At 41.8% G+C, this 25,219-nt stretch overlaps 1 protein-coding gene across 2 annotated transcripts in view; it reads left to right on the plus strand.

Moving 5' to 3' along the window:
- The window catches only part of ptprz1b (protein tyrosine phosphatase receptor type Z1b), a 58,669-nt gene extending 34,983 nt beyond the window's left edge, over window positions 1-23,686 (plus strand). The window contains exons 4-32 of one of the 2 annotated variants that reach the window (XM_032589531.1): window positions 2,067-2,218; window positions 2,290-2,385; window positions 2,473-2,539; window positions 3,160-3,317; window positions 3,843-3,993; window positions 4,814-4,998; window positions 5,675-5,801; window positions 5,882-5,934; window positions 6,127-6,630; window positions 6,775-6,952; window positions 7,755-7,982; window positions 11,146-11,290; window positions 11,368-11,459; window positions 11,536-11,621; window positions 13,081-13,101; window positions 13,333-13,429; window positions 13,504-13,586; window positions 14,852-14,986; window positions 15,068-15,199; window positions 15,300-15,457; window positions 15,537-15,672; window positions 16,361-16,507; window positions 16,586-16,679; window positions 17,041-17,114; window positions 17,746-17,874; window positions 17,952-18,104; window positions 18,183-18,325; window positions 18,398-18,533; window positions 19,336-23,686. In XM_032589531.1, the coding sequence (XP_032445422.1) occupies window positions 2,067-2,218; window positions 2,290-2,385; window positions 2,473-2,539; window positions 3,160-3,317; window positions 3,843-3,993; window positions 4,814-4,998; window positions 5,675-5,801; window positions 5,882-5,934; window positions 6,127-6,630; window positions 6,775-6,952; window positions 7,755-7,982; window positions 11,146-11,290; window positions 11,368-11,459; window positions 11,536-11,621; window positions 13,081-13,101; window positions 13,333-13,429; window positions 13,504-13,586; window positions 14,852-14,986; window positions 15,068-15,199; window positions 15,300-15,457; window positions 15,537-15,672; window positions 16,361-16,507; window positions 16,586-16,679; window positions 17,041-17,114; window positions 17,746-17,874; window positions 17,952-18,104; window positions 18,183-18,325; window positions 18,398-18,533; window positions 19,336-19,479 (4,004 nt within the window). In that variant the 3' untranslated portion in view covers window positions 19,480-23,686. The remainder of the gene's footprint in view (window positions 1-2,066; window positions 2,219-2,289; window positions 2,386-2,472; window positions 2,540-3,159; window positions 3,318-3,842; window positions 3,994-4,813; window positions 4,999-5,674; window positions 5,802-5,881; window positions 5,935-6,126; window positions 6,631-6,774; window positions 6,953-7,754; window positions 7,983-11,145; window positions 11,291-11,367; window positions 11,460-11,535; window positions 11,622-13,080; window positions 13,102-13,332; window positions 13,430-13,503; window positions 13,587-14,851; window positions 14,987-15,067; window positions 15,200-15,299; window positions 15,458-15,536; window positions 15,673-16,360; window positions 16,508-16,585; window positions 16,680-17,040; window positions 17,115-17,745; window positions 17,875-17,951; window positions 18,105-18,182; window positions 18,326-18,397; window positions 18,534-19,335) is intronic. The other variant, XM_032589532.1, reaches the window with a different exon arrangement.
- The last annotated feature ends 1,533 nt before the right edge of the window (window positions 23,687-25,219 follow it).

Consider the following 25,219-nt stretch of genomic DNA (forward strand, 5'->3'; position numbering starts at 1 on the left):
GAGGTCGATCTCTTCACAGATTATTTGTCTATACTGTCACAACATAGTGACAGTTTTAACAAATATGTCAAAAACACATTTTTTAATAAAAATGACATACTGCAGCTTTAACACCGTGGAAATATGTGGGAATATTTTTGATATAATGATTGTGTAAAGCAAGACTTGGTAATCCTGAGCGGTGGAAGGATTAAGTTTTTATAAGCCCCCTCAAAAAAAAGAAAAAGAAAAAAAAACGATCCACAGCTCCAAGATTAATGACACAGTGAGCTGTTGGGAAAGAAACAAGAAGTGAAAGAGACTATGTAATTGCAAGAAGAGCAATGAGAGAGACGGCAACAACTGAGGGATCATGTAATGAAAAGAGAAAAGATCGGTGCTGAGAGGCAGCGATGAAGAGAGGAGTCGCTAGAAAAGAGCAGGAGGGAGGAAAGCGAGTGGGGGAGCATGGACGATGTGAAGAGACGTGAAGTGATGTCTGAAGTGATAAACAGATGAAAGCTGTCTGAGCTACTCTATCCTCTCCATCTCTGCAATACTGCCTGAGCTGCAAGCCGTGTTGTGCCTCTGTGTGAGCGTTGTACGTTAGTGGTATGAAAGTGGAAATGGCAGAAGTCACACACAGCTTGTATGATAAACTAGTCATAATTCTATATCCATATAAACTAAAGTGTTCATAAAACGTTAGGACACCCTTCATAAAAGCAGAGTAGGTTTTAGAATCTTAATATTTGACTTGAGGGAACAGTTTTAGACTCAACTGGTGTGTAATTGTAAAAGATTTGCTTTTGAAATACCGACTCAGCCTATAAACTGCTGTTACACCGCTTCATATCTTGTTGTACATGCTGGTGTATTGAAAGGCAAGTGTTATGAAGGGGATTTTGGTGAATGAGTCTTTTCATTTTGATGCTTTCTGAACAGTTGTCAACCAACTTATCTGGTAAAATAAACTGTAAAAATATATAAAAATGTCCTGGCAGCTGTTCTAATTAGTGTGTCCTTTGGGATCAAGGGTGTGGATTTCAGTGTTGCATTCAGGAACGGCTAGATTACTTTTGCAATGACGTCAAATCTCATTGTCTGAAAATGAAACTTCAAATTTAAAATAAATTCAAATTAATCAGAAAGTACACGCCTTCAGTTTCAAGCGTTCTGTATGCTGATGTGAGTAAATCTTCATCAGTCAAAACAACATGACGTTAAGTACTGTTATCAATTGGCTGTTGCTTCAATATCTGAGAAGTTGTGTAGAAGTGGCGCATGTGTTGCATAAATGGCATCTGCAAAATTAGGAGCTCATGCGACATATTTTTGCGTGTGTGTCAATTACTTTCATATTGATTTCTTAACATCTGAGAGTTTTTAATGATAGAAGCTTGTGAGAACTACTTGCTATTAGCTTAGTTCATCGATTTATTCACACCGTCATGGGCATGCTAACCTATAACGATTGCTTCGGTGGGAAAAGAAGATCTTCTCCCAGCAAATAGTCCCAGAGTGGCACATTTAATGCTGCTTCAACACCATGAGTGCAGTCGGCTGCATGAACAACACGCATAAAGGCAACTTCTCTTCGCTCTGACTCCCAGATATAGCTCCCAGAGCTAAATATCTCTCATGAGAGACACACAAAGACTACATTTTATGTAACGGCTCTGTCGGGGTGTTAGTGGAATAAAAATCTGTCAGGATGCACGGCACGTTGATTAAGCATCACTGAACGTTTAAAAGTTTCAGCACAAGTGAACTTCTAGTGGTGTGAAAATATATCTTGGCTTATGATGTGAAAAATCTACACACCAGCTCAACTGCTCACACTGTTATGGTCATTTCTGCTGCAATTCAGACTCTGCAGTGGTCTTTATTTGGATTTCAGGGTGTACATGTGTAGAGGAAGGTACTTTGGGAATCTCAGGGTGTTTTCACACTTGGTAATCCAGTAGACTCGGTTTGATTGGGGCTTGCTGGTTTGTTTCATGAACCATTAAGGAGCCAAAGTAAATTTATTTTCATTAAGATGAAGTTTTGTTCTGCTTAAGCGTTTGTTTTTATGAACATTTTAGTGGTCATCAACCTGGGAGGGGACTTCTTTGTAAGTGGAGGAGGGCTGAGTTCCAGGTTTCGTGTATCCAGACTCAGCTTCCATTGGGGGCGCTGCAATGCAACGTCAGATGGGTCTGAACACAGCTTGAACGGGATGAAATACCCTCTGGAGGTAAGTGTCAGCAGCACGCCACGTTTTCTTCTCTGACGTTAACGTTAACGTTGACTCTGACTGTGTTGCAGGTGCAGATTTACTGTTACAATCCCAATGAATTTCAAACTTTAGACGACGCAATGGAGAATGGAGGAAGGGTGGCTGCCTTGGCCGTTCTCTTTGAGGTGAGGCGACCTGACTGTGGAACCCCCTACCTGTTTCTGTACCTCGCCTCAAATAAAGCAACAATACGATCTTTCTTTCATTTCCAGGTGAGCCTGGAGGACAATGGAAACTTCAGTCCTATAGTGGAAGCAGTCAGTGGTGTGAGCAGATATGGTAGGTCACTACATGAAAAGTCTGAGCTTGTTACAAAAGATGAAGATGGCAAATATTTTACAATAAAACACATACAGCTTATAGCTTTATCTTGTGTCCACTTCCTTTTAATCTGTACTTGCTGCTTTAGAGGCTGGATATTATCCAGGCTCTATGGATGCTATCATCCACAGAGCTATCATCTACAGTAGCTCTATGGATGATCTTTTGAGTAAAAGGTTTATCTGCCCTTTTACTCAAACAGTATATGAGTAACATAGGAGACTTTTTATGTGTAGATAATCCAAATGTATCTGGTAATTCTAGTGGTATTTGTTTTTTTTAATCAATTTTATTTGTTGACTGCCTTTGTTGTTCTACTGTTGATATTGATATCGCCCAAATGTTATTTATCGGACCGATACCAATATGTTAAAAAAAAAATGAATCATTTCGGCTGTTATCAATGTCAGTGCCGACATATCATGCATCACTAGTTGATATATTTTTTAATGTAGCATTGACTCTTCTGATAAGAATAATGATTTGAATGAATTACCTACAGAAATTCTGTGTTATAAACAGACTAGACAGCAGAATTGGAAGACTTGAGGTTTGACTCCAGTGATTAATTTCCCCAGGTAAGAGTGGATCAGTGGACGCTATCACCTTGAGCTCCCTCCTGCCCAACGTCACCGATAAGTACTACATCTACAACGGCTCGCTGACCACTCCTCCCTGCTCTGAATCTGTAGAATGGATCGTCTTTAAACACACGGCGCACATATCAGAAGCACAGGTCAGTCACTCTCAAAATGTTTTTTGTAGTTTTAGGAAGGACAAACTTAAATAATGTATGTAATAACCAAATATCTGACATTTTTTAAAGTGGGATGAGAAGTGTTTTCTTACACTTGTTGCATTTTTTTATTGCATTGTAAGCAATGACGTGACAAGTTGACACCAAGAGTTTGCTAACTTTAGTGCGACTTTGTTGAGTCATAGTGTGAAAGATTTTTTCATAATCTGTTTAGTAAACTGTAAAAATAGTAGAGTACAGCCAATAATATTTAACATCAGGAGGTCTCAGAGTTATTCGGATTTATTAAGGGATCATAAAAATAACAGCCACCAGAACTAACAATAAATATAAATGGGACTTTTTAAAATACCATAATGAAATTATGTGGAGTTAGAATATTTTTATGATATTTATTGTAATAATTAGTGACTTCAAAGTTTACGTAACATTCTTAAAAAACCTGGTGGTTGATGAAAAAAAAATGGAAACTTTGATAAATTACTTACATTTCTCTCCCATCAGCTGGAGGTGTTTTGCGAGGTGATGACCATGGAGCAGGCCGGGTTTGTGATGCTCACGGATTACCTGCAGAACAACTTCAGGGAGCAGCAGCAGCAGTTTATGGGCCAGGTGTTTGCCTCCTACACCGGAGTGGAGGATGTACCCACACCCAGTATGTCATCACCTAATTTCAAAGTTTTCTAATTTACCTCACACAAACAGCACTAATTTAATATTTTTTGTCACTTCATAATATTTCTAATTGCTTTATCCTAGATTTAAAAAAAGTCACATCATAGTATGCTTTCCTGTTCAGTGATTGGTAGATTTTCAGATCTATGACAGTCCAGCACCAAAACTGGGAAACCGACAGCACTTCAAACTCCCAGTAGAAGCAGCATATCATCATTTTGTAGCATAAAAATAAGTTGGAGCTTTTCACCACTTTGAATTCTGAACATTTTGGGGATAAATTTTCAGAATTCTCTGTGTTTAGCTCTGTGTCCTTTAAGGTCAGCTGCTTTTTGGATCATAAAAAGTCCTCGACACTCTCCACCTTCATAAAGTCGACCAAGTAGCAAAGTGGATCTTTAGCATTGCCACTTTGTAGCATACTGTTACTGCTCCAATGAGCGGATAGGCAATTTATTTTGCAGCTCTTTTAGAAATTGAAATAACATATTCAGATATTCATAAAAGGCTCTTTTTACTTGTAACAAATTCATGAATCCACACACACACGCGCGCACACACGCCTACACACACACCTGTAGCACATACTCAATGTGACACTTACTCTGAAACTGGGCTTTTTAAAACTAAGTTCCGTATTTTTTTTTTATCAAGTCACTTAACCTCATATTACCTCTGAAAACATTGTTGGTATAAGGATGTTTTATTAATGGTGGTGTCAGCTATTTATTTCCACATTTTGAAGATTCACACAATTATTCAAGGTTTTAAGAGAACATATTCATTTCTGCTGTTTCCAGCATGCAGCTTGGAGCCGCAAAACGTCCAGGCTGACGCTCAGAACGACACCACCATCGTGGTGACGTGGGAGCGCCCCCGCGCGGTGTTCGACACCACCATCGACTGGTACACCGTCACCTACCAGAGGCTTCAGGGCAGGGATCAGAACAAACAGGAGTACAGGACCGACGGAGACCAAGATGTGGTAGGAGGGAGCTTTCTATAGTGTTACATAGTGTTAAAAGTAGTAACTGTAATTACAGCTGATGTTTTTACTCCATTATCTGCCGACCTCACCGCTACATCTGACACGTCAACGGAAAATTTATGAAAATAGCTTCAATACCCTGTTACCTTTGTCTTATCAGTCATTTCCATGAAGTGTTTTGTGAAATGGGCTAATAACTCAAGTTAGGAATTATCATCTGAAAAAGACAGATGATAGACAGTGACTGGAGCTCTTCACAAGAAGGAACTGCGAACCAATTGAAACAAAACCATCAAAGAGACGGCTTTAAAAACCCTGCAAACTGGAATCATGTCTTTTGATCAGATGAGGTGAAACTAGAGCTCTGTGACAACAGAGACATTGCTTATAATCCAAAGTACACGGCCTCCACTGGCCACCCGCCACTGGGAATCTTTTTAAGATGGAAGAAGTCGTGACCTAAAACATATGGCTCTCCTTGTGAGGAACCCAACTACCTGGAGGAGAACATAGGGAACTTTATTGACTGACCTGCACAAAGCACTAACTTCAACTCAAGTGGAAATGTGTGGCATGAGTAAAGAAAAAGCTTGTTTTGTGTCTTGCAGAAGAGCTTTAACAATGATTAATTTTGACCAAATTGTGTGATTTTCTTTTCTTTCTTTTTTTTCAGGGTGCCATTATCTCCAGCCTGCTAGCTAATAGCAGCTACGTGGTTCAGGTGGTGGCTATTTGCACCAACGGGCTCAAAGGACGCTGGAGTGATCAGATTATAGTCGACATGCCGTTAGAAGAACCCGGTACGAACCGACACAGGAGCTCTTTTTACCTGTCGCTCTCACTACGGTCAGGAGTGTTTATTCTATCCCTGTCCTTCCAGAAAGTGATTCCAGCGCCGACACCGTGACAAAGGAGGCTGACAGCCACAGGGAGGTAGGACAGTCTGTTAGCTTTGCTGCAACTGGGCTGAATTTCTGTATCTGCTTTGTTCTCATCTGCAGTGTAATTAGTCACGTCCGCAAATTATTATGCAAACGAGTGTCACTGAGTTGGCAGTAGCTAATAATGGAGCATCTGAAGGCCATTCTAAAGGATGTTGAAGCAAACAAAGTTCTGTCCCTGTAGGGATCGACTGTAACTGGACCGAAGAGGCCAGACAACCAGAATCACCTGGACGTGGCTTCAGAAGACCACAGTCCAGTGGAGGAGGTCCCCGCTGACCAGACAAGAGTCTACCAGAACCAACCTACCCAACATCAGAAAAAGCCCACAGATCAAACCCAAATAAACCAACACACTCCGGTCCAGACCGGCAAACAGTTAACGCCAAAGACGCCGTCCGAGTCCGTCAACCTACAAGAAGCTCTGCCGGACGAGAACATGAGAGAGAAAGCAAGCTCAAATAGGTTGATCCCTCATGGTAGCAACCAGAACTGGATAGAGGACGATCAGCTGATCCCAGCGAACTCACCTGTCACAAGTCCAAGTTTTGACAGCACCAGTGCCATTTGGGTTAACCGGATAACTGAGGAGCCAGGCCTTTTGTTTCCAGTTGCTCGGACAACGGTGTCACCTGCAATTCGTCAGCAAATCACAGAAGAGGCGTCGTTGTCAATCCTGTCACCTCAGGTCAGGATGTACTTTGTTACCAATCATCAAATGCTCTGAGTGCTAAAACAGGTCTGAGATGATAAAAGATTTCACTATTTTGTCTCTCAATCTAGACATTTTCTCTAACTGTGGGTTCATGTCCACCATGTCTTCATGTTACAGCCATTGGATCCTGATCTACCAGAACAGGCTAGTGAAAATCCCCCCACTAAGTCTGAGCTGTTCACCCACCCAGAGGAGGATATTAAGGTCACAGATGTCTTCTATGAAGACACAGTCACCGGCTCTCCTCTAGGAGTCATCACCTACCCTCCAACAGGATCTCCTTCTGTGGTTCCAGGTGAGATTTAATTTTGGTTTCCATCTTTGTGATCACTCAAAAGTGTGTTTCATGGGGCGTGCTGTGGTGGCGCAGGGGGTTAGCACGCCCCATGTTTGGAGGCCTTAGTCCTCGACGCAGACGTCGCGGGTTCGACTCCCGGTCCCGACGACCTTTGCCGCATGTCTTCTCCTCACCCTCCTTCCTGTCTGCCTACTGTGGAAAAAATACGAGCCACTAGCGCCGCAAAAACTCTTCGGAGAAAAAAAAATATAAAAAAAAAGAAAAAAAGTGTGTTTCATACTTCGTTTAGGGTTAGAGATAGAGGCTGAACACTTAAAGCTAGGTATTAGACACCTAGGTGTAGACACTCGACACTTAAGGCTCCTTATTTGAGGTCACAAGCTTTGGGTGGTGACCAAAAGCTTGGTCACCACAAGCTTTTGGTACATGCTTGATACAAGCAGCCGAAATAAGTTTCTTCCGCAGGGTGTCTGGACTGTCCCTTAAAGACAGAGTGAGAAGTTCATTCATCCTGGAGGGATTCAGAGTAAAGCGTAAGATTGTGATTGTAAGGATGGACGGAGTGACTTGAGAGTGTTTCAATGAGAGTTTGACTCCATCAGAACCGCTGCTGCTCCTGTGTCTCCAAATCTCTGCGTGGTATTGATGAACAAGATCTCAGGGTGTATGTAATAATCAGATCCTGCAAAGATGGTTGGTATTCTTTGGGTTGCCTAGCTAATTTTATTTTCTAATGCCTTATTGGTGTCCCATCTTGTTCCATTGTATTACATCATTTTCATGCACGTTCTGTCCACAGGTAACAAAGTGCACGAAGACTCGACGATGAACCCCGAAGAGAGTGGAGCCGCTGTAAGCGAACCTCTGCAAACATCCTTTACCTCAGATTCAGCCAGCCCAACGTCAGAGTGGATAACAGAAAACACGGCAACAGGGGGCAACACTCTGTCCGACTCCTTCTATAAATCCTTCACCACCTCCTCTTTGCTCAGAGGGCTGATGCACACCACTCAGCCCCTGTTCAATGGTAAGACATAAAACTTTCTCTGGGAAAGTCCCACATCCCATTAAGCTATCCTATTCCTTTTATAAATGGCTATTAATCTTCATTTTGAGGGATTTTACTCAACAGCAAATGTATCGATGGGCAAACAGCGGGATGAGATTGCAATGGGTGCTTTTATTTCTGCCTTTAATGACCTACAACTGTGCATCTAATCAGTGCTGTGCCCTGTGATCAGAGGGACATGATGGGGAGGACTCCAGTGGCAGCCATGAGGAATAAGATGTTGATTGTGATTGGGGTGATAATTAGGGGCTTCTCGTTTTCCTAAGTGGCTCTGAATGAAATCTGCTTGACTCTTTGATAAATCGCGCCGCACGTTTCTCGAAGAGGTCCAACTTTTCTTCCTCATAATAATCTACTTGAACCTCACTCAAGCTTGGTGATTGACATCTACTGCTGGGGGCTTGTTCTACATCTGTGTTCTTTTCTGTAGCTCAGCAGCGCTCTCTAGTGGGTTCTTGTTTTGCTACCTTGCTTTGTCTCAACTCTTAAGGATTTCTGGCATTTCTTCACTTTCAAGCAGAAATTCCTTGGCTTGCCTATTGTGCACTGGTAAAACCCATTCTTCAAATACATTTCTTATTTCAAAAAGGTAACATTTGAAAAAGGATTCCTCTGTTTTGGCTTTTCTTGCAGCAGATACATCAATATCCAGGACTGAAGATTCAACAGTTGACCAGTTTTCTGGCTTCATAGAGTCATTCAACTCCCTGACAGAGATGAACATAAACCCTACACTGTCTGTCTCTGATGGGGAACTCTCTACACCTTTACCTCTCACACCTCTCACCAAATTCACCAACAGTTCCCATCTCTCTCTTGCCCTCCTGGAATACTTGTTGAACTCTTCACAGCCAAATTTAGACCAGCTACCAATCTCTACTATTTTGAGTTCCCAAGATCTGGTAAACACCACTAACTCTCTCTTTTTGCTGTCTAATTATGGATCAGCCATCGCCCAGCTAGCAAAGACAACCCAACACGAAGAAATCAGTCAGAACAATTCTCTGACTGGCATCAGGAGTCAAGACATTGTTGAATTGTCAGAGCTGATTCACAACAATGAAGAGGGATCCAGTGCAGATACAAATGAGGATGAGCTTTATGCTAATTTAAGTATGTCTTTACTTGATTCTGGAGGTTTGGGTTCAACAGAGGAGAGTGGATCGGGCTCTGGTCATGACAGCAACATGTTGAGTGGAGAAACGGATGAAGTTGCCGAAGCTCAACCTAAATTTTCAACATTCTCAAGTTCTCCTGTTAGCGTCAATGTGAATTATACTCGAGAAAACAGCTCAGTGCCTCAAAGTAAAATATTTGCAGCAAGAGTTAAAAGCGGGGTAAGTAGGAAACTGGGCAGTGAGAAGGAAAATGAGATGAGCGGAGAGGGAATTGAAGAGGGAAACAGTGGAAGTCTTGAAGGCAAAGAGAACCCTGAACACAGAGGGAGGGTGTGTAGTGGGAGTGGCAGTGGGGCTGAGGATGGTAGTGGTTCTGGAGAACAGGCGACTGCCAGTGATCATGTAAAGCCAAAGCAAGACGATGGCGATCAGGAACGTTTCAAAGCTGTACGCAAAAACAGATTCGCGACCAAGGGAAACAGAACACACATCAGAAATGAAATATTAGGATCTGAAAGAGCAGTCAGTCATCAGCTGACATCAAGGGAAGACGCATCGACACCAGGCCAAGCATGGTTTGTGACTAATGACCAGAACCTTTATGTTGGGAATGACAAAGAGGATCACAACACAACTCTGGAAAGCCCAGGGTTTGGACTGAGGTCTAGTGTTGATACAACAGAGGGATATACTGAAAAGGAAGAACTTGCAGAAGGAGCTGGTCATGGAAGTGCTGCTAAAGACTCTTTGGAGCATTTCTCAAATGTGACTGGGTCGTTTCAGACTGCAGGAAGTTCCGTGTTGAAGGATCTTTTCCCTTTGCTCAGGTTCACTGACACTCAAGAAGGAAAACTGGAACAAAAGGGAGGTAACAGACACAATGTTTGAATTTGTCTCTTTAGAGAAAGGTTTAGAAAAGTGTAGTAGTAAATGCAAAACTTTACTACAAAGCATTTTAAGTTTAGAAGATGAGAGTATTTCACCCATCAGACTTAATTAGGTCTGAAGGAGAAATGTAGTTACTGTTACTATCTCTGTCTTTTGCATTGAATTTCTTGACTTCAATGAGCGAATCAGAGATTCAGACTCCCCCTAGAGATCTGAGTTGGCGAGAAAGCCAGGATTCCAGCCTCAGAGGTCTTTCCCAGACTTTTTTGTAGACTTTAAACTCAGACTGCTGATTACAAACGGAGTGCACCATTAGTCTGTCTCTGGTAAGAATCACACAAAATGAATAACAAATTAATGAGCGTGATAACAGCTAAGAATAAAAAGACTTAAAACAGTAAAAACATATATTTTCAGTTGAAATATTTATTCAGAGTGAGGCTGAAGAAAGGCAAAATGCTAGTGCTGTGTAGTCTGAAATAAAAAGGAAGAAGCTGTAATGTCTCCTTAGTTTGATATTTTTAAAGAAAAGAAACCACATATTGTCATAGATTAACTCACATTTCTTTGTGCTTCATATTCAAAGTGACGGTCATTGTAATTGCAATTCACACTAAAACATATATTGGACCTTAGTGTCACCATGGTCAGATTTTTGTTGCAGCACCGTTTTCTTTTTCTAAATCCTCACAAAATTCTTCCTACATCCTTTAGTAAGCTTTATGACCTTTACATAGAAGTTCAAGGTCTAAAGTAATAAAATATGACACCATTTTGTGTTTGGGAGTTGTTTGATTTGACCCATTTTGGACGATGAGTTCCTCCTGCTCTTTAACTTGTTTCTATGTGGTACTTTGTCGCCCCCTTTGGATTGAAGGCTGATTGTATCTATGAGGTTTCAAATTTAAAAGAAATGTAGCTTGAAAATTATTTTTTTTAGAGTGTTAGCTTCTTTAAGAAGCTTCTTTAAGAAGCTCACACTTCTAAAATTAATTTTAGCTTCTTTAAGAAGCTGACATGAGTCTTCAAAATGCTGCATTCTCGTCTTCTAGGTAGCAGTACTAAACCCTTCTGATGTGCAACATGAGTATGTAGGACTTCCTTCTCTGTTTCAGAGGGCAGCAACAGCAGCCATGAGTCTCGGGTGGGGCTGGTTGAAGGCGTGGAGAAGGACAACAGGACAGTCGTTCCTCTGGCTGTCGTCTCCACTCTCACCACTCTCTGTCTGCTGGTGCTAGTGGGTATACTCATCTACTGGAGGTACAAACACACAACCTGCCCATTCTACATCGTGCCTGATCACCTTTTCACGAGCAATTTGGCGTCTCTGGTTCCAGAAACTGTTTCCAGGCAGCCAATTTCTACCCGGATGACCCCGCGTCACCTAAAGTCCTGTCTGTTCCCTCCACGCCCCTGCTGCTTTCCACAGGTAGGCCACTCAGAGGGCTTTTTCTCGCTCTTCACCTCGTTAAGCACTGAGACAAACTGAGAGTCTCGTGTTGCAGATTGCCACGAGCCGCTGACGGTGAAGCAGTTTGTGAAGCATGTCCTGGAGCTCCACAGCACCAATACCTTCTCCAGGGAGTTTGAGGTGTGTCACATTAAATCCACATGAAAGGAAAATGGGTGGAATGATTTGTCACAGCTCCCTAATGCGCATCCATGTTTCTTTTTAACATCATGAGCTTTTAGAATTTAATTTGACTTTGTGTGCAGAAAGATATGCTTTAACTCACAGAGAAGTTCTTTTTTTTTTTTTGGCAGCCTGATAATATTTTGCGTTTAGAGAAAACTCCCTGATTGTGGTTTTCAGTATGAATCAATGACACATCTCCACACATGATCCGCTCACACACACATGCAGATTTGATTCTTTGACGTGTTCAGTGCCTTGCAAAACTATTATTACCCTAAATTTCTAATTTTTTTCATGTTCCAACCACAAACTTCTGTCTGTTATTGTTATTTTATGTTATAGAAAGTAGGGCATAATTGTGAATTCAAAGCAGTTTTTATAAATGTAGGTTGAACCCCCTTAACTCTGTTACACCTAAATCTGGTGAAACCAAATAAAGTTTCCATCATTAAAGCGGATTCAGCTCCTGTTTAGTCCACTTTAATCAAACTCCGGTCCGTTTGCAGAGGTGTGAAAGCGCAATCAAACTCTGATGCAAACCAAAAAAGCAAACCAAAGTCTTGGTTTGGTTGAAGTGAACTCTTGTTTGTTTCAAATGCTAATGTGGATGCCAAGCTGACTAGAGAGCACTCTAAAAACAGGAGGTGGAGGTATTGTGGGTAAATACAACCAAAGCAAACGCGCATATCTATCGCTAGTGGCAAAAATACCTTGTTATCTTTTCCAAAGAAAGAAGTTAAATCTTACAACTGCTAAATTCTGACGCCACTCCATTGGTTGACATTTTGTGACGAAGTAATTTGTGCTCTCTCTCTTCTTCAGAAGTTTTTTGTGTCGTTTCTTTATAGTTCTTGGTGCAGCGCCACCACAGGCAAAGGTGGTGGAACAGGTTTTTCAAAGGGTTTGGTTCATTTTAATGTTATTTTTCATCAGTCCTGGGAAAGATCATTGGAGTATAAATCCTGTACATTTCTATGTCAAAATATTTCCCTTTCATCTCCGAATAACATACCAATACATTGAAGTTTGTGGCTGTAGCTTGGTGAGAAACCTCCAGGTTGAATGAATGCATTTGCAAGGCACTGATTGGTGCCCCATGTCTCCCTCCCATTGTGTTACTGTCTTCCAAATAGTCTACCCCTTCAATTATTAGGAGGCCCAGGCCTCGTTTCACCCGCCCCATAGAATAATGTTACATCGTCGCTAACGTAGCTGCTAGCTTGCAGGCGGCGGCTCAGGTGGGATGGTCTGCCCCCCACTCCCACTAGGCGCCTCAGCTCTGTGTGGATCTGAACCCTACATTTCAGGACCTGCACTGACTCCTTGTCTGTCGTCTTGTCCCTCTGCCCCACTCTCCTTTCACCATCTCCACCACCATCGTCGTGCTTTCCGCATCCTCACCACCCTCCATTAGATTGTGAAAGAGTCGTATGAGGTAAGACCCCCCCTCCATCCCTCTGCTGCAGAAGGGCTTGTTTTGTTGTTCTGGGAAGGAAAGGCAAAGTATCAGCTTACTTTAGCATCCCTGATTTGACTCCCTGAGTCAACGGAGTTTTACATCCGTTCTTCTTCAGCTAGCTGAGAGCAGGCTCACTCTGTTTGTGTCTACATTGACATTTGCTCTGCTCAGCTGAGCCCGCTTCTCGTTGGTTGTGTTGTGCTTCAGGAGGTGCAGGCGTGTACAGTCGACATGGGCATCACCGCCGACAGCTCAAATCACCCCGACAACAAAAACAAGAACCGCTACATTAACATCCTGGCCTGTATGTGTTTGCTTAGTGCAATCAGTCAGCATTTAGGCAGAGCGTCAGCTAACCGCCTGTTTCTCCTTTCCCAGATGACCACAGCAGAGTAAAGCTCTCCAACAGTTTGGACAGAAATGGGAAGTGTGGGGACTACATCAACGCTAACTTTGTCGATGTGAGTGATTTTCTTCTAAGTATTTATACCAGGGGTGCCCAAAGTGGGTCCTCGAGGGCCGGCATCCTGCGTGTTTTAGTTCTCTCTCTGGTGGTACCAACAACCTTTTCAGCATGTCAGTGTTCTTCTTAGGCCTTCTAACGAGCCATCATTTGATCCAGGTGTGTTAAACCAAGGAGAGAACTAAAACATGCAGGATGCCGGCCCTCGAGGACCCACTTTGGGCACCACTGATTTATGCGGACATAAAGACTGTTATTTGGTTCTGCTTCAAGGTTTAGAAAAGCCGTTTTTTTTTTTTTTTTTAGCTTTTACCCGTTTCTATTGTGTCGTGCAGAATAACAACACATGAAACGTTCCAAATCCACATGAATACCTGTGGCTTTTTGTAAAAAAAGTGTGTACCACGTGAATTTTACTTTTTTTATATTCACTGTGATTTTCAAATCTGAAATCATGTTTTTTTCTGGATTTCTTCTGTCCTTTCTTTTTGTATTTCTTTGTTCTACCTTTCTTCTTGCTGTCCTGTCTTTCTTTCCTGACCTCTGTAATTTCTCCTCCATTGTGCCCTTCCATCCTTTTTTCTTTTTCTTCTTTAACAAGAAGAGGAAGACAGTTCATCAAACCCTTAATAGTTTTCTTTTGCTTCCTTGTGTCCCTTCTTAACTTTCTCTTTATTTATGCCAGAGGTGGGCAATCCTGGTCCTCGAGGGCCGGTGTCCTGCAACTCTTAGATGTCTCCCTGGTCCAACACACTTGAATCCGACAGCTGAATCACCTCCTAAGTGCAGTCAAGTTCTCCAGAGTCCTGCTAATGACCTCATTATTTGACTCAGGTGTGTTGAAGTAGAGACGCATCTAAAAGTTGCAGGAGACCGGCCCTCGAGGCCTGGAGTTGGCCACCCCTGATTTATGCCCTTCTTCCCTTCCTTACATCCTTACATGTTCTTTTCTTTCTTGTTTTTTTTCCTTTCTGTTTTTGTTTATCCAGGTGCCCATATTTCAAGACTGGCCATTGTATAAGAATATCTCATAATTTCATGGTTAAGTTCAGTATTTTATTTCTTAATGACAGTAAAATCTAAGGAAAGTTGAGTTTTGAAAAAGTCTGTATTTTCTATTTTTTTAAAAAAAGGTGTAGGAACCCTTACTGTCAATCTGAAAGCCAGAAAGTCTGCAGAGAACAGGGGGGTCCTTGGGTTGGGGTTAGGGTCACAGCTGACGCTACCACTAGCTAAACGGTCAGACTGCTGCTGCGTTTGCAGGGTTATGAGCGAACGAGGGCCTACATTGCGGCTCAGGGGCCATTGAAAGCCAGCCGGGAGGACTTCTGGAGGATGATCTGGCAGCAGAACGTTGGAGTTATTGTCATGATCACCAATCTGAAGGAGAAAGGACGTGTAAGACCCAACACAAACACTGAAGGTCTCCACCAAGATCAGTGCCGGGTCAGGATTTCATGCCTCCTCCTTCCTCTGCAGACAAAATGTGACCAGTACTGGCCGGAAGAGAACCAGGAGGAGTACGGTGCTTACCAGGTGGCTCTGAGAAGCACCAAGACTCTAGCGTACTACACACTCCGGACATTCACAGTCAGGGATACAGCTAATAAGGTACTTCATATACACATTTCTTATCTCTGTTTACCACACAGAGAGCCTGAAGCTTTGCAATGTTTTAGTGTTAAATAGTTGATATCATTTGTTCGTCCAGGTGCCACAGAAGAGAGTGGAGCACACGGTCCTGCATTACCACTACACCCAGTGGCCGGACATGGGTGTCCCAGAGTACACTCTGCCTCTGCTGTCCTTCATCAGGGCGTCGTCTCGGGCCCGGACGCAGGAGATGGGACCCGTCCTGGTTCACTGCAGGTAGAGCTAAACACCATTTCTTATGTTATCAACAACATTACAGCAAATCTGGCATCTTCTTTTCATCTGTCTGTTTCAGCGCTGGCGTAGGAAGAACAGGAACCTACATAGTGATAGACAGCATGCTGCAGCAGATCCAAGATCAGGGAATGGTAAACGTACTGGGCTTCCTAAAACACGTCCGGACACAGAGGAACTTCCTGGTTCAGACGGAGGTAAAATCAGTCAAACTCCACTAGATAATCCCTTAATATTAAGCATCTGTCATGCTCTTTCCTACCTATGAATGAAAACCGTCAGTTTCACTTTCAGTTTCAAACATCCAAAATGCCGAGGTGAGTGGGCCTTCATCAGTGCACACAGCATAGCTTAGAGTGAGATTAAAGGTGTATTTACACCAGAGGGTTAGGGAATCCAGCTTTGGTCTGCTCGTTTGTTCAGGGCAATCCATGCAATAGTAGTGTTAGCAACACTGAATGGCTAATGCATGATCCCTAGTAACGGCAGTCCATGTTTCATGGAGTTGGTTCGTACTGATGCAGGTCTGTCTGCACAACAGAAGCCAACCGGAGAGTTTGTGTGCAACGGACCTTGACCCACTTTTTCAGATGATTTTGGTTGTTTGATCCACACCGGGATATGCTTGAGTGTATTAACGCCTGCACCGGACCAATAGGGGAAATAATCTGCTCAGACCAAATCTGTCAGGTGTAAACACACACTTGGGTGACGGGCAATAGTGTGACGGAGGGACTTAGTCTGAGAATGTCAGCTTACCCAAAGGTCATCCTTTGTTGGGGTAAATGTCTGCAATTTAAAACTTAGCGTTAAGGTTTTAACCCAAGCTGCCCATTACAACAAAGTTCTAAACCTTCAGTTTCATTGTTCCTCCATATTTTCCAGGAGCAGTATGTGTTCATCCATGACACTCTGGTGGAGGCCATCCTAAGTCGGGACACGTCAGTCACTTCTGACCTTCTCCACAATTACGTCTCTGACCTCCTGATCCCAAGTGCCACAGGAAGAACGCGCATGGATAAACAGTTCAAGGTGGGGCCTTCATTTGATTCCTCTTCCATCGGTTCTAAGTGATCTTTTTGAAGCTCACCGTTCCTCTCGACCTTTCAGCTGATAAGTCAGCGCCAGGCAAAGTACGCAGACTACAGCACTGCCCTGAAGGATGGCAATGCTGAGAGGAACAGAGCAAGAGCGCTGATGCCTGGTAAACTAGACTTAAAAGAACCCATGTGTACCGCCTCATTTTCCAGTAACCATAGTTGGATGTAATATGGTGATATTTATGATGTACCATTGGGAAAAGAACAGAAGCCCAGGTGGGATCTGTGAGACCAAACAGCAGTGTAGAATCCATGTTTTGCATGGTTGACAGTTTGCTTATGTAGAGTGAGATTGATCTGGGCAGAGTGAAACCTGAAGGACAAGTTTCAGTCTCACTGCAGAACAGTGAGAGTTGGCAGCTATGATGGTGTTCAAAGTGGATACATGTCAAAATAATGTAAAAGATCAATTAAGCAAAACAACGTTTTGGTTTCTTGTGAACTTATGTTTCTCTTATTGTCTAGTGGAGAGATCAAGAGTCTCTCTGGGGGCCTCAGAATCCAACTCCACTGGCTACATCAATGCCTCCTATGTAACGGTAAGTGACTTTTTACTGTTACTTTAACACTGTCATGTGTAATATTTAGGAGGATTATTCTGAAGAGTTGCAGTATGAGTAGCAATGGTAGTTCTGCTTTGGTACTAGGAGTAGAGGTGACATCATCCTACTGCGGATCAGTTGGTGTAAAACAGGATTGTACTAATATTTACATTCTATAATATTACAAACTTAACATCTGGCATTTCTCCATCTCAGTGGTAACTGAGCCTATGCTAACACCAGCCTATCCAATGCTAATGAACACAGGAAGTAGGCAATCCAGTGGGTGACTAGCCTCAGTATGCTAATCATTAGGCTCTCCAATGCTAACGCAAATGAGTCCTCTCTTTCTGATCTGCCAGCGCCAGTCACTCAGTTACCAGTGTTGGCCGATCACAAATCAGATCAATAGCTAGCTTCAGAAAAGATATAGCTGCCTATGACAAGGGAGTAGCCACCGCTGAGTGTGCATTAGTTTTAATTTTGGCCATAATACCGCACCGTAGGCATCTGCATTTTGACCTCTAAATGTCAGTAAAGCCCTCGTGTTTCTCTAAATGTCTCTCTGTTGGTTGCTGTTTTTAAAACCCTCCGGAGTTCTTCAGTGTTACAGCTCCTGTTTTTACAGGGACACCACTGCTGTAAAGATTTCATAGTGAGTCAGACTCCTCTGAGCAGCACTATGGAGGATTTCTGGAGAATGATCTGGGAGCACAACACACACACAGTTATCTGTCTGCCGGACACAAACAATCAGGTACGACCTGCTCACACTCTGCCTTTTGGACTATATGAGTTCCATTAATGCAGCTGCATTCGTTTTTTATTTTCTAGAATGAAAAGAGGGACTGCTGTGTCCACTGGCCTAGTAAAGACCTGCCACTGAGATTTGATACATTCACTGTGTCTCACACGGGGGAGGAGCTTGTACATCTGACCAATGATGAGAGGGTTTTTGTGCAGGATTTTACAATGCAGTCTTCTCAGGTGATAGACTCTCACACACATTACTATCAAATCCTCCAACAGAATGATTCCTGATGCAGTGTCCATGCCTCCCCGTAGAACGATTGCATCTTACATGTACGTCAGTACAGCACCCTCTGCTGGCCTAACCCAGACAGTCCCATCAGAAACAGCTTCGACCTCATCAGCATCGTCAGAGAGCGCAGCAGACACTCACAGGCACCCGTAGTCGTTCACGATCCGTGAGTAAAACACGGAGAGGATTCCTAAACGGTCGAATTCCGTTAAGGAACTAAATGTGTGCTTGTGTGCAGGTTGGGAGGAGCTACGTCGGGGCTGTTCTGTGCCCTCAGCACCCTGTTCAGCCAGCTGGAGGAGGAGGGAGCGGTGGATGTCTACATGGTGGCACGGATGACCAACCTCATGAGACCTGGGGTTTTCAATGACATTGTAAGTACTGGATCAGCGATGAGTTGAGGAAGAGCATTGAATTTCACTTGAGCAACTCATTCCTGTATTAAAGTTTCAAAAAATTTAAAATTGAACTTTCTAAAAACAACAATAACAAAAAAAAATTACAAATTACAGTTAAACTGAGAATAACCTAGTATCAGTTTGTGATTTTTTTTTCTTTTTCTCTTAAAGTCAAGTTGATTATTATGGAAGCCTGTTTCCACCACTCTGGTAAAAAAAAAAAAAAAAAAAATCTCTTAAATTATTTCTTTTTTGAGATACTATTTAAATTTCGAGACACTATCTCGAAATTTCGAGATAGTATCAAGAGCGCCTCCCCCCTGTCAGTGAGCATTGGGTATTTAAATAATAAGGAATTTTTTTTATTTAACATAAAGAGACAATAGATTTTTATATGACTGAATTGTTGCATTAGTGGTTTTCTGTATCTGCTGTGCTATAAATTGCCTTAAGCCAATTATCCATTATTATTTTTAAACACAATCCTTTTGTAAGCTAACTGTAGCGTCGCACTTTGAGCTAACGTCACAGTAAATAAACTGTCATTTACATGCAGTACATTGTGGACCACTAGGGGGCAGCCGCGGACCATCAGTGGACTGGGGACCACAGTTTGAGAAAGACTGATATAGACCATAGAGCTATCCTAAACTTTACTGATACCAGAACATAAACAACTTATGGAATGTACATGTTTGTATCCAAAATAAATAAATCTAAAAATTAATGTAATACATTGTACATACGAAGCTGTGATTCTTCCCGACTCAACTCACAGGAGCAGTACCAGTATCTGTACCGAGCCATGCTGAGCCTGGTGAGCAGCCAGGAGGACCAGAGAGCCCTGCAGAGCCCGGAGACGAACGGGTCGGTACCGCTGGGCCAGTCCAACGCCACAGAGAGCCTGGAGTCGCTCATGTAGCCCCGCCCAAACTCCCACATGCTGGGATGTTATGCCTGGGCCGTTCATGACTGTGGAAAGTGAGCAACATAATGCTTTAATGTCCACTTGGTCAAATTTAACAATTTATTGTAATATTCTTCAGCTGTCTTTCAAAAGCAGTAAAGCTCATCACAGGGAGATTGAAATACAGCAACATCTACAAAGCTGTTTGCTATTTAAAGTGCTCATTTATTAAAATCTTTTATTTTTACATATTTCATCATCTGAAATATTATCGGAACACTGCAGTTCATCATCTGATGAGCATCCCACGTTTCCCCAAGCACCAATGGGAAGTGATGACTTTACTGATTTTGTTGTTAACTTTAACCCTAAAGTTTCTATTAATAATCGTGGATAATAAATTGATAGGTTGAAATGTTTATATTTTGGTTATGCTTATGCCTTGAAAGCAACAGAAAAAAAAGTCATCCCATGTGGCAGATAAAATACAAAAGTATTCCAAAAGTTCTGATTATAGCATTAACATGTTTCGAAGATACAATGCAGGTCAAAGGTTATGAGAGAGTTGTAATGTTTAGTGGCAATTAGCCAAAACATCAATTATAGTTTCAGTCAAACTTGAATTAACAGAGGCCTAATATACACGTTTTAAAAAACATCATAAAAAGGTCTGCAGTGGCATCATGCTCTGTGAACGCACCTACAGTTAAACTTTATTTTGCTCACAGGATTAACCAAACAATCTGTTAGCATTCCCTCTGGGTGTATTTACACCTTACTTTGTTGGCGTGAGATATGAAAGTATCTAAAAGGAAGCCATGCTGTTTGAATTCTCTAAATGTTAAGGCGGCTGTTTTTTATGCTGCTGAGTGTTTTTGCATTGCTAAAAAAAAAAGGGCTTTACGTTGGTCTAAACATGAAGAATTGAAGCGTCGGTGCTGGTATTTTGTTGTGTATAGCCCGTCTGTATTGGGATAAAGGGTGTGAAATCGTCGATGTGCTACTGCGGAAAGACAAAAGCCCCTTCTGCATTGTCAAATCTCACTAGCTGGTTAATATCTGGTTATGTTCTAACCAAAGTTGGGTCCTTCTCCATTGGCATCGTGTTCCTCATTACGTAGGTGGGAAAGTAGGTGGGCCGTGAGTGTACAGTAGTTGTGGTCGACACTCCTGCGATGTCATTTATACCCTTGAGTGGCCAGTTTCTCCAAAATCTCCAGATATATTTCTTGCAGGATCAACTGAACAGTTGACGCTGTGTTCTCTTCCGTCAAAATTGCTAAAAACATTTGGACCTCAAGGTCTGACCATCTCGCCAACAACTATGGTCTCATCCTTGTTGATGAGACAAGGACCATTAGTCTGATTCAAAATGGTGGTTGAGAAGGGTTTGCTGATGTAAATCCACTGGCCAGTCAACAGATGAAACCTGTTGTCAATCAAGTCATTCGCACAGAATACCAAACTAGGACCTGCTATACCACAGGTGTCAAACTCCAGGCCTCAAGGGCTGCTGTCCTGCAGTTTTTAGATGTGCCACAGGTACAAAACACTGGAATGAAATGGCTTCATTACCTCCTCCTTGTGTAGATCAGTTCTCCAGAGCTTTGCTAATGACCTAATTATTCTATTGAGGTGTGGCGCAGCAGAGGCACATTTAAAAGTTGTAGTATTTCGGCCCTTAAGGACTGGAGTTTGACACCCCTGCGCTATACCATTCCGGAAGTGGTTCCAAAAAACAAATGCCGCAGGATCTGCAAATGTAGATGAATCTGGCTATGTCTGACTGGCAAAGAACCGGGTAAGCCACGCAAATGGAGAAGGGGCTGAAGTGAGTAACGTTTTGCCTCCATGTCAGTCTCTGTCCCACCCCCCACATTTAATGGTCGCCTGACCAAACTTAGTCTGAATCATCAAGAAAAAGGGGGCCAGGCTGCCCTGCTGTTGGAACCATTTCAGACATTCAGGATGCGGTGGTGAATGACTATTCGTCAGTGTAGACAGAGCGCCTGCATTGTGGAGCATGAGATTAGGTAATCCTGTTGATGCAAATTCTATAGCAATGATGCAAATGTATGGGGTATATGTATGGTGTCTCAGTAACAATGTTCAGGACACAGAATTGATCAATGTCTAAAAACATCTGAGGTGTTCCATGATGTTTGCTAGAGAACCAAAAGCTGCTAAAGCCATGTCTCTTCAGACGCTACTGATATAAGACACATACTTATTGAAGTTCCACAAGGATATATAATATTCTTAAACTTTTGGTTCCTCATTTACGAATAGCTTTTTCTCTTTGGTTCTCCTTATGCCATCTACTGAGGATCATGAAACGGACGAATCAAAGTGAAGCCATGACGTTTGCCCAACATCTGAAGAATTCAAAGGCGTTTCGGTTATTTCAGGTCCCACTGTGGCGTCATTTAAAGCTCTCGTGAAAACATATGAGATCAGGAGTTACAACGTGAGAAGAGTCTAAATGAGAATTGTATTGTCCGACCTGACCTTTGAACTGCGCTTAAAAACTGCAGAATGCAAATGCGTCGCTAACTCTTAACAGCCGCAGAATTTACATCTAAACAGGATGGTTTCTTTTTAAATGGTGATTCATTATTGTTTGATAAAGAGGTTAGTCACAGATTGGTAACCAAAAACAGCTTTAGTACCTTACCTGTTCTATCTAAAGTGGATATACAGAGAATAGATCCCCCCTGTTAAAAATCCTGGTTATAATTTTTTTTTTTAAATGAGATGATGAGAAACAAACTCAAAGCTTTTTCCACCTTTCCTGTCCTGAAGCACATTTTAATTTGATGTCTATCAATCAAATGTTGACTTGGCAACCCATGGCAACACAAATGGTTTCTGTCAGATATAGTTCTATGCTCTTGCTTGGTCCAAAGCATTTTTTTTCCCCCTATGAAGTCATTCTTTTGTTATACATATATTTTTTTTTTGTTTTCTGAAGTGATACAGAAAATTAGGTTCAAAACTGACAGAAATGTAAAACTTTTCATAATTTCTCCCATCACAGTTTTTCCATATTTGACCGAATGCTGGACTAAATCAAAACGTGCTCCTGCCACCTGCTGGTGTGTTAAGGGTTTGAACACTTACACAAGTCGGTAACCAAACTTATGTCCAATGTGTTTTTCTAGTCTTTGAAAAAATAAAGAAAAATATTTTAGTTGTTTAAAAAAAATCTTTGAAATTCCCCAAACCAGGTGGCATTAAAATGATTCAACTTTACATGGAGAACATTATTATAGACATCCAGGTTTTTGTGATTTTCTTAGAAAAACTTAAACTAGTGCAGTTTCTTCAGTTTTGTTGATTTAGTTAAGAGTTAGAGAAGCAAAAAGCCTTTCATGGCATTTCCTTCAGTTTTTCCCACACACGATGTCTTTATATTATATTAAACGTGGAAAAGATTTTGAATTGATTTGATTGGGGGAATTTATTTATTTTGTTCTTTTGCTAATCTGTTTTTCTCTGTAGGGTTAGCAGACTGATGCTGTAGAAATGAGATGCAGATAAGAGCAGAAATCGTGACGCGGCGGATATGAGATCAGCTGCACTTTGTTTTTTTTGCTTACTTTGTCTCCTTGCCAGTGCCTTCTGTAAATCCCATTACTGTACATTAAACCTCTTGTGGTTCGTTTCAACACGTGCTCTGCTGCGACTCCGCCTGCCGAACGCTCAGAAAGAAATCCAAGCAGCAGCGAGAACCTGAGACCAATTTTTATATTTTCTCTTCAACATAAGCAACAAAAAAAAATAAAATAAAAAAACAACTAATTCCAGCCGTTCCCTCGGTAACCTGCTACGACTGTTGCAGTTTTGTAAAGATGCAGGAAAGTCACTGATGTGACTTCGAGCTCAGCAGACTGTGATCCTGATCCGTTTCACCTTCTGCATGTAAATACCCCTTTCAAGGCCAAATTACTGTATGTTTATACTGTACCTTTATATAGTTTTCTATTTTACTATACAAGCTGATTTTTCTAGCCATTTCCAAGAGCAGACTTGTGGATTCTATTTGATGAACTTAGCCTGGAAATATTGATTATGACTATAGTTTTAATTGAATGTTCTGGAGTTTGTTTTTATCCCTCTCGATTATTGTAGCAGCTTTGTGTCTTTTACCTTTGACCTCCAGCTAAAAACTGGGGAAGTGTTTATGTCAAAACCATAAAATTAAAAAGATTTGTTTCAAAAGTTTTGACTCTGATTTATTTCTGTCTTGCATATTGTCAGTTTACTCAGTTTATTGTCAGTTTACGACAATTTCTGGTGAAAATGGAAGAGTTTTGTTGTGTTTGTACTGCACATTTACACGAAATCACCGAATGTTTTCACTAACAACGGCACAGTTTGAGAACGGGTTCCAGACTGCGATGGTTCTAAAAAGTACCGGTGTCTGTTGTCTTGTAAACAGAATAAATGGCTCATGAATTGTATGACGCAAAACATAGCAGCTTTCTACAATCCACAGAAGAAGAAACTACTGACGATGCTGGTGTTACTACAATTCGTGTTTCCCCATCAGATGCGGCTCCCTCAGCGTCTCTTCACCGCCCAGGTGGCAAAATACACGTGTGCTTGTTCAGCGATCATAACTGTTCTGTTCTGCGATATGTATATTTCATAAAATCTTGAGGCTACACGGAAGCACGCGTGAGACGTCTCCATCTTAGCAAGTACTCTTTTATTCTGCTCCGCCCCCAAACACATTACAACACAAAGGTTCCTATGAACGTGAAAGCTCAAACAACGTGTTTCAGCGAAGTTATCCCACTTTTTTCCAATATCATGGCGTGTTTTCCCCCAATATCTGGGGAAATTGTATCTGATGGGGAAACGCGAATCGACGTGCTTTCAAGTACAACTTTTCTTTTTTTTTTTTTAAATACCGCGCACTTAGTTTAAACAAACAAACTAGCACCAACTAGTGGCGTGGCGAGGGCATTACACCTTTTCGATGTGTACCGTTACTGTAAACAAAGATTATAATTAGAATGCCTTCATGTAAATGTGTTAAAAGAAATGGAACAAAATGTTTAATTTTTTTTTTTTTTTTTTAAAAACGATACAACTTTCGTTGTATTGTTGTCGTGTAAACAGGGTCTTAATCTACACCAGCTGCGTTTGCAGTGCAAATGTGAGCAAAACTTTGTCAATATTCCGCTGACGTCGAACAAGCGATTTTGCAATTGTGGTGTTTCCAATAAATAAGAAATCCAATTAAAATACATACGAATAAACTTATTAAACATACCGTGCCATCGTCCGCAATTTTTACTTCCTGTCGTCGTCTTCTTCGTGGATTGAGCCAGTGGCAGCATCCGGCTGTTCATCATGTGACTGTGTGATGCGGGAGAAAAAATGGTTCCTTTGAACTTCTGCGAAACAAACCAAGCTAAATACGACCAAGCCCCTCCACCCTCATCCTAGCGCCACAACTTTTTAACGAATATTGAATTTTTTTTAAATGGGTCTTTCCACTGTTTTTTTTTTTTTTTTAAATATTGTAACGATTCTGTGTTTTAGTTCTGCTGGGGTCCATATGGTTATTTGTATTTGTTATAAGTTGCATTGTGATCCTTTTTGTTATATGTAGCGTTATGGGCTTCCCCTGTCTGACTCTGCTGGCTCCCGCTCACATGTGGGCGGGGGTTCGGTGGAGCGGGAGCACCAGGACCGGAAGTGTGGAGGGTGCAGAGGGAAGTTAGAAGTCACTAACAGTGCCAGT

The sequence above is a fragment of the Xiphophorus hellerii genome, chromosome 17 (genome assembly GCF_003331165.1).
Source record: "Xiphophorus hellerii strain 12219 chromosome 17, Xiphophorus_hellerii-4.1, whole genome shotgun sequence".
Classification (NCBI taxonomy): domain Eukaryota; kingdom Metazoa; phylum Chordata; class Actinopteri; order Cyprinodontiformes; family Poeciliidae; genus Xiphophorus; species Xiphophorus hellerii.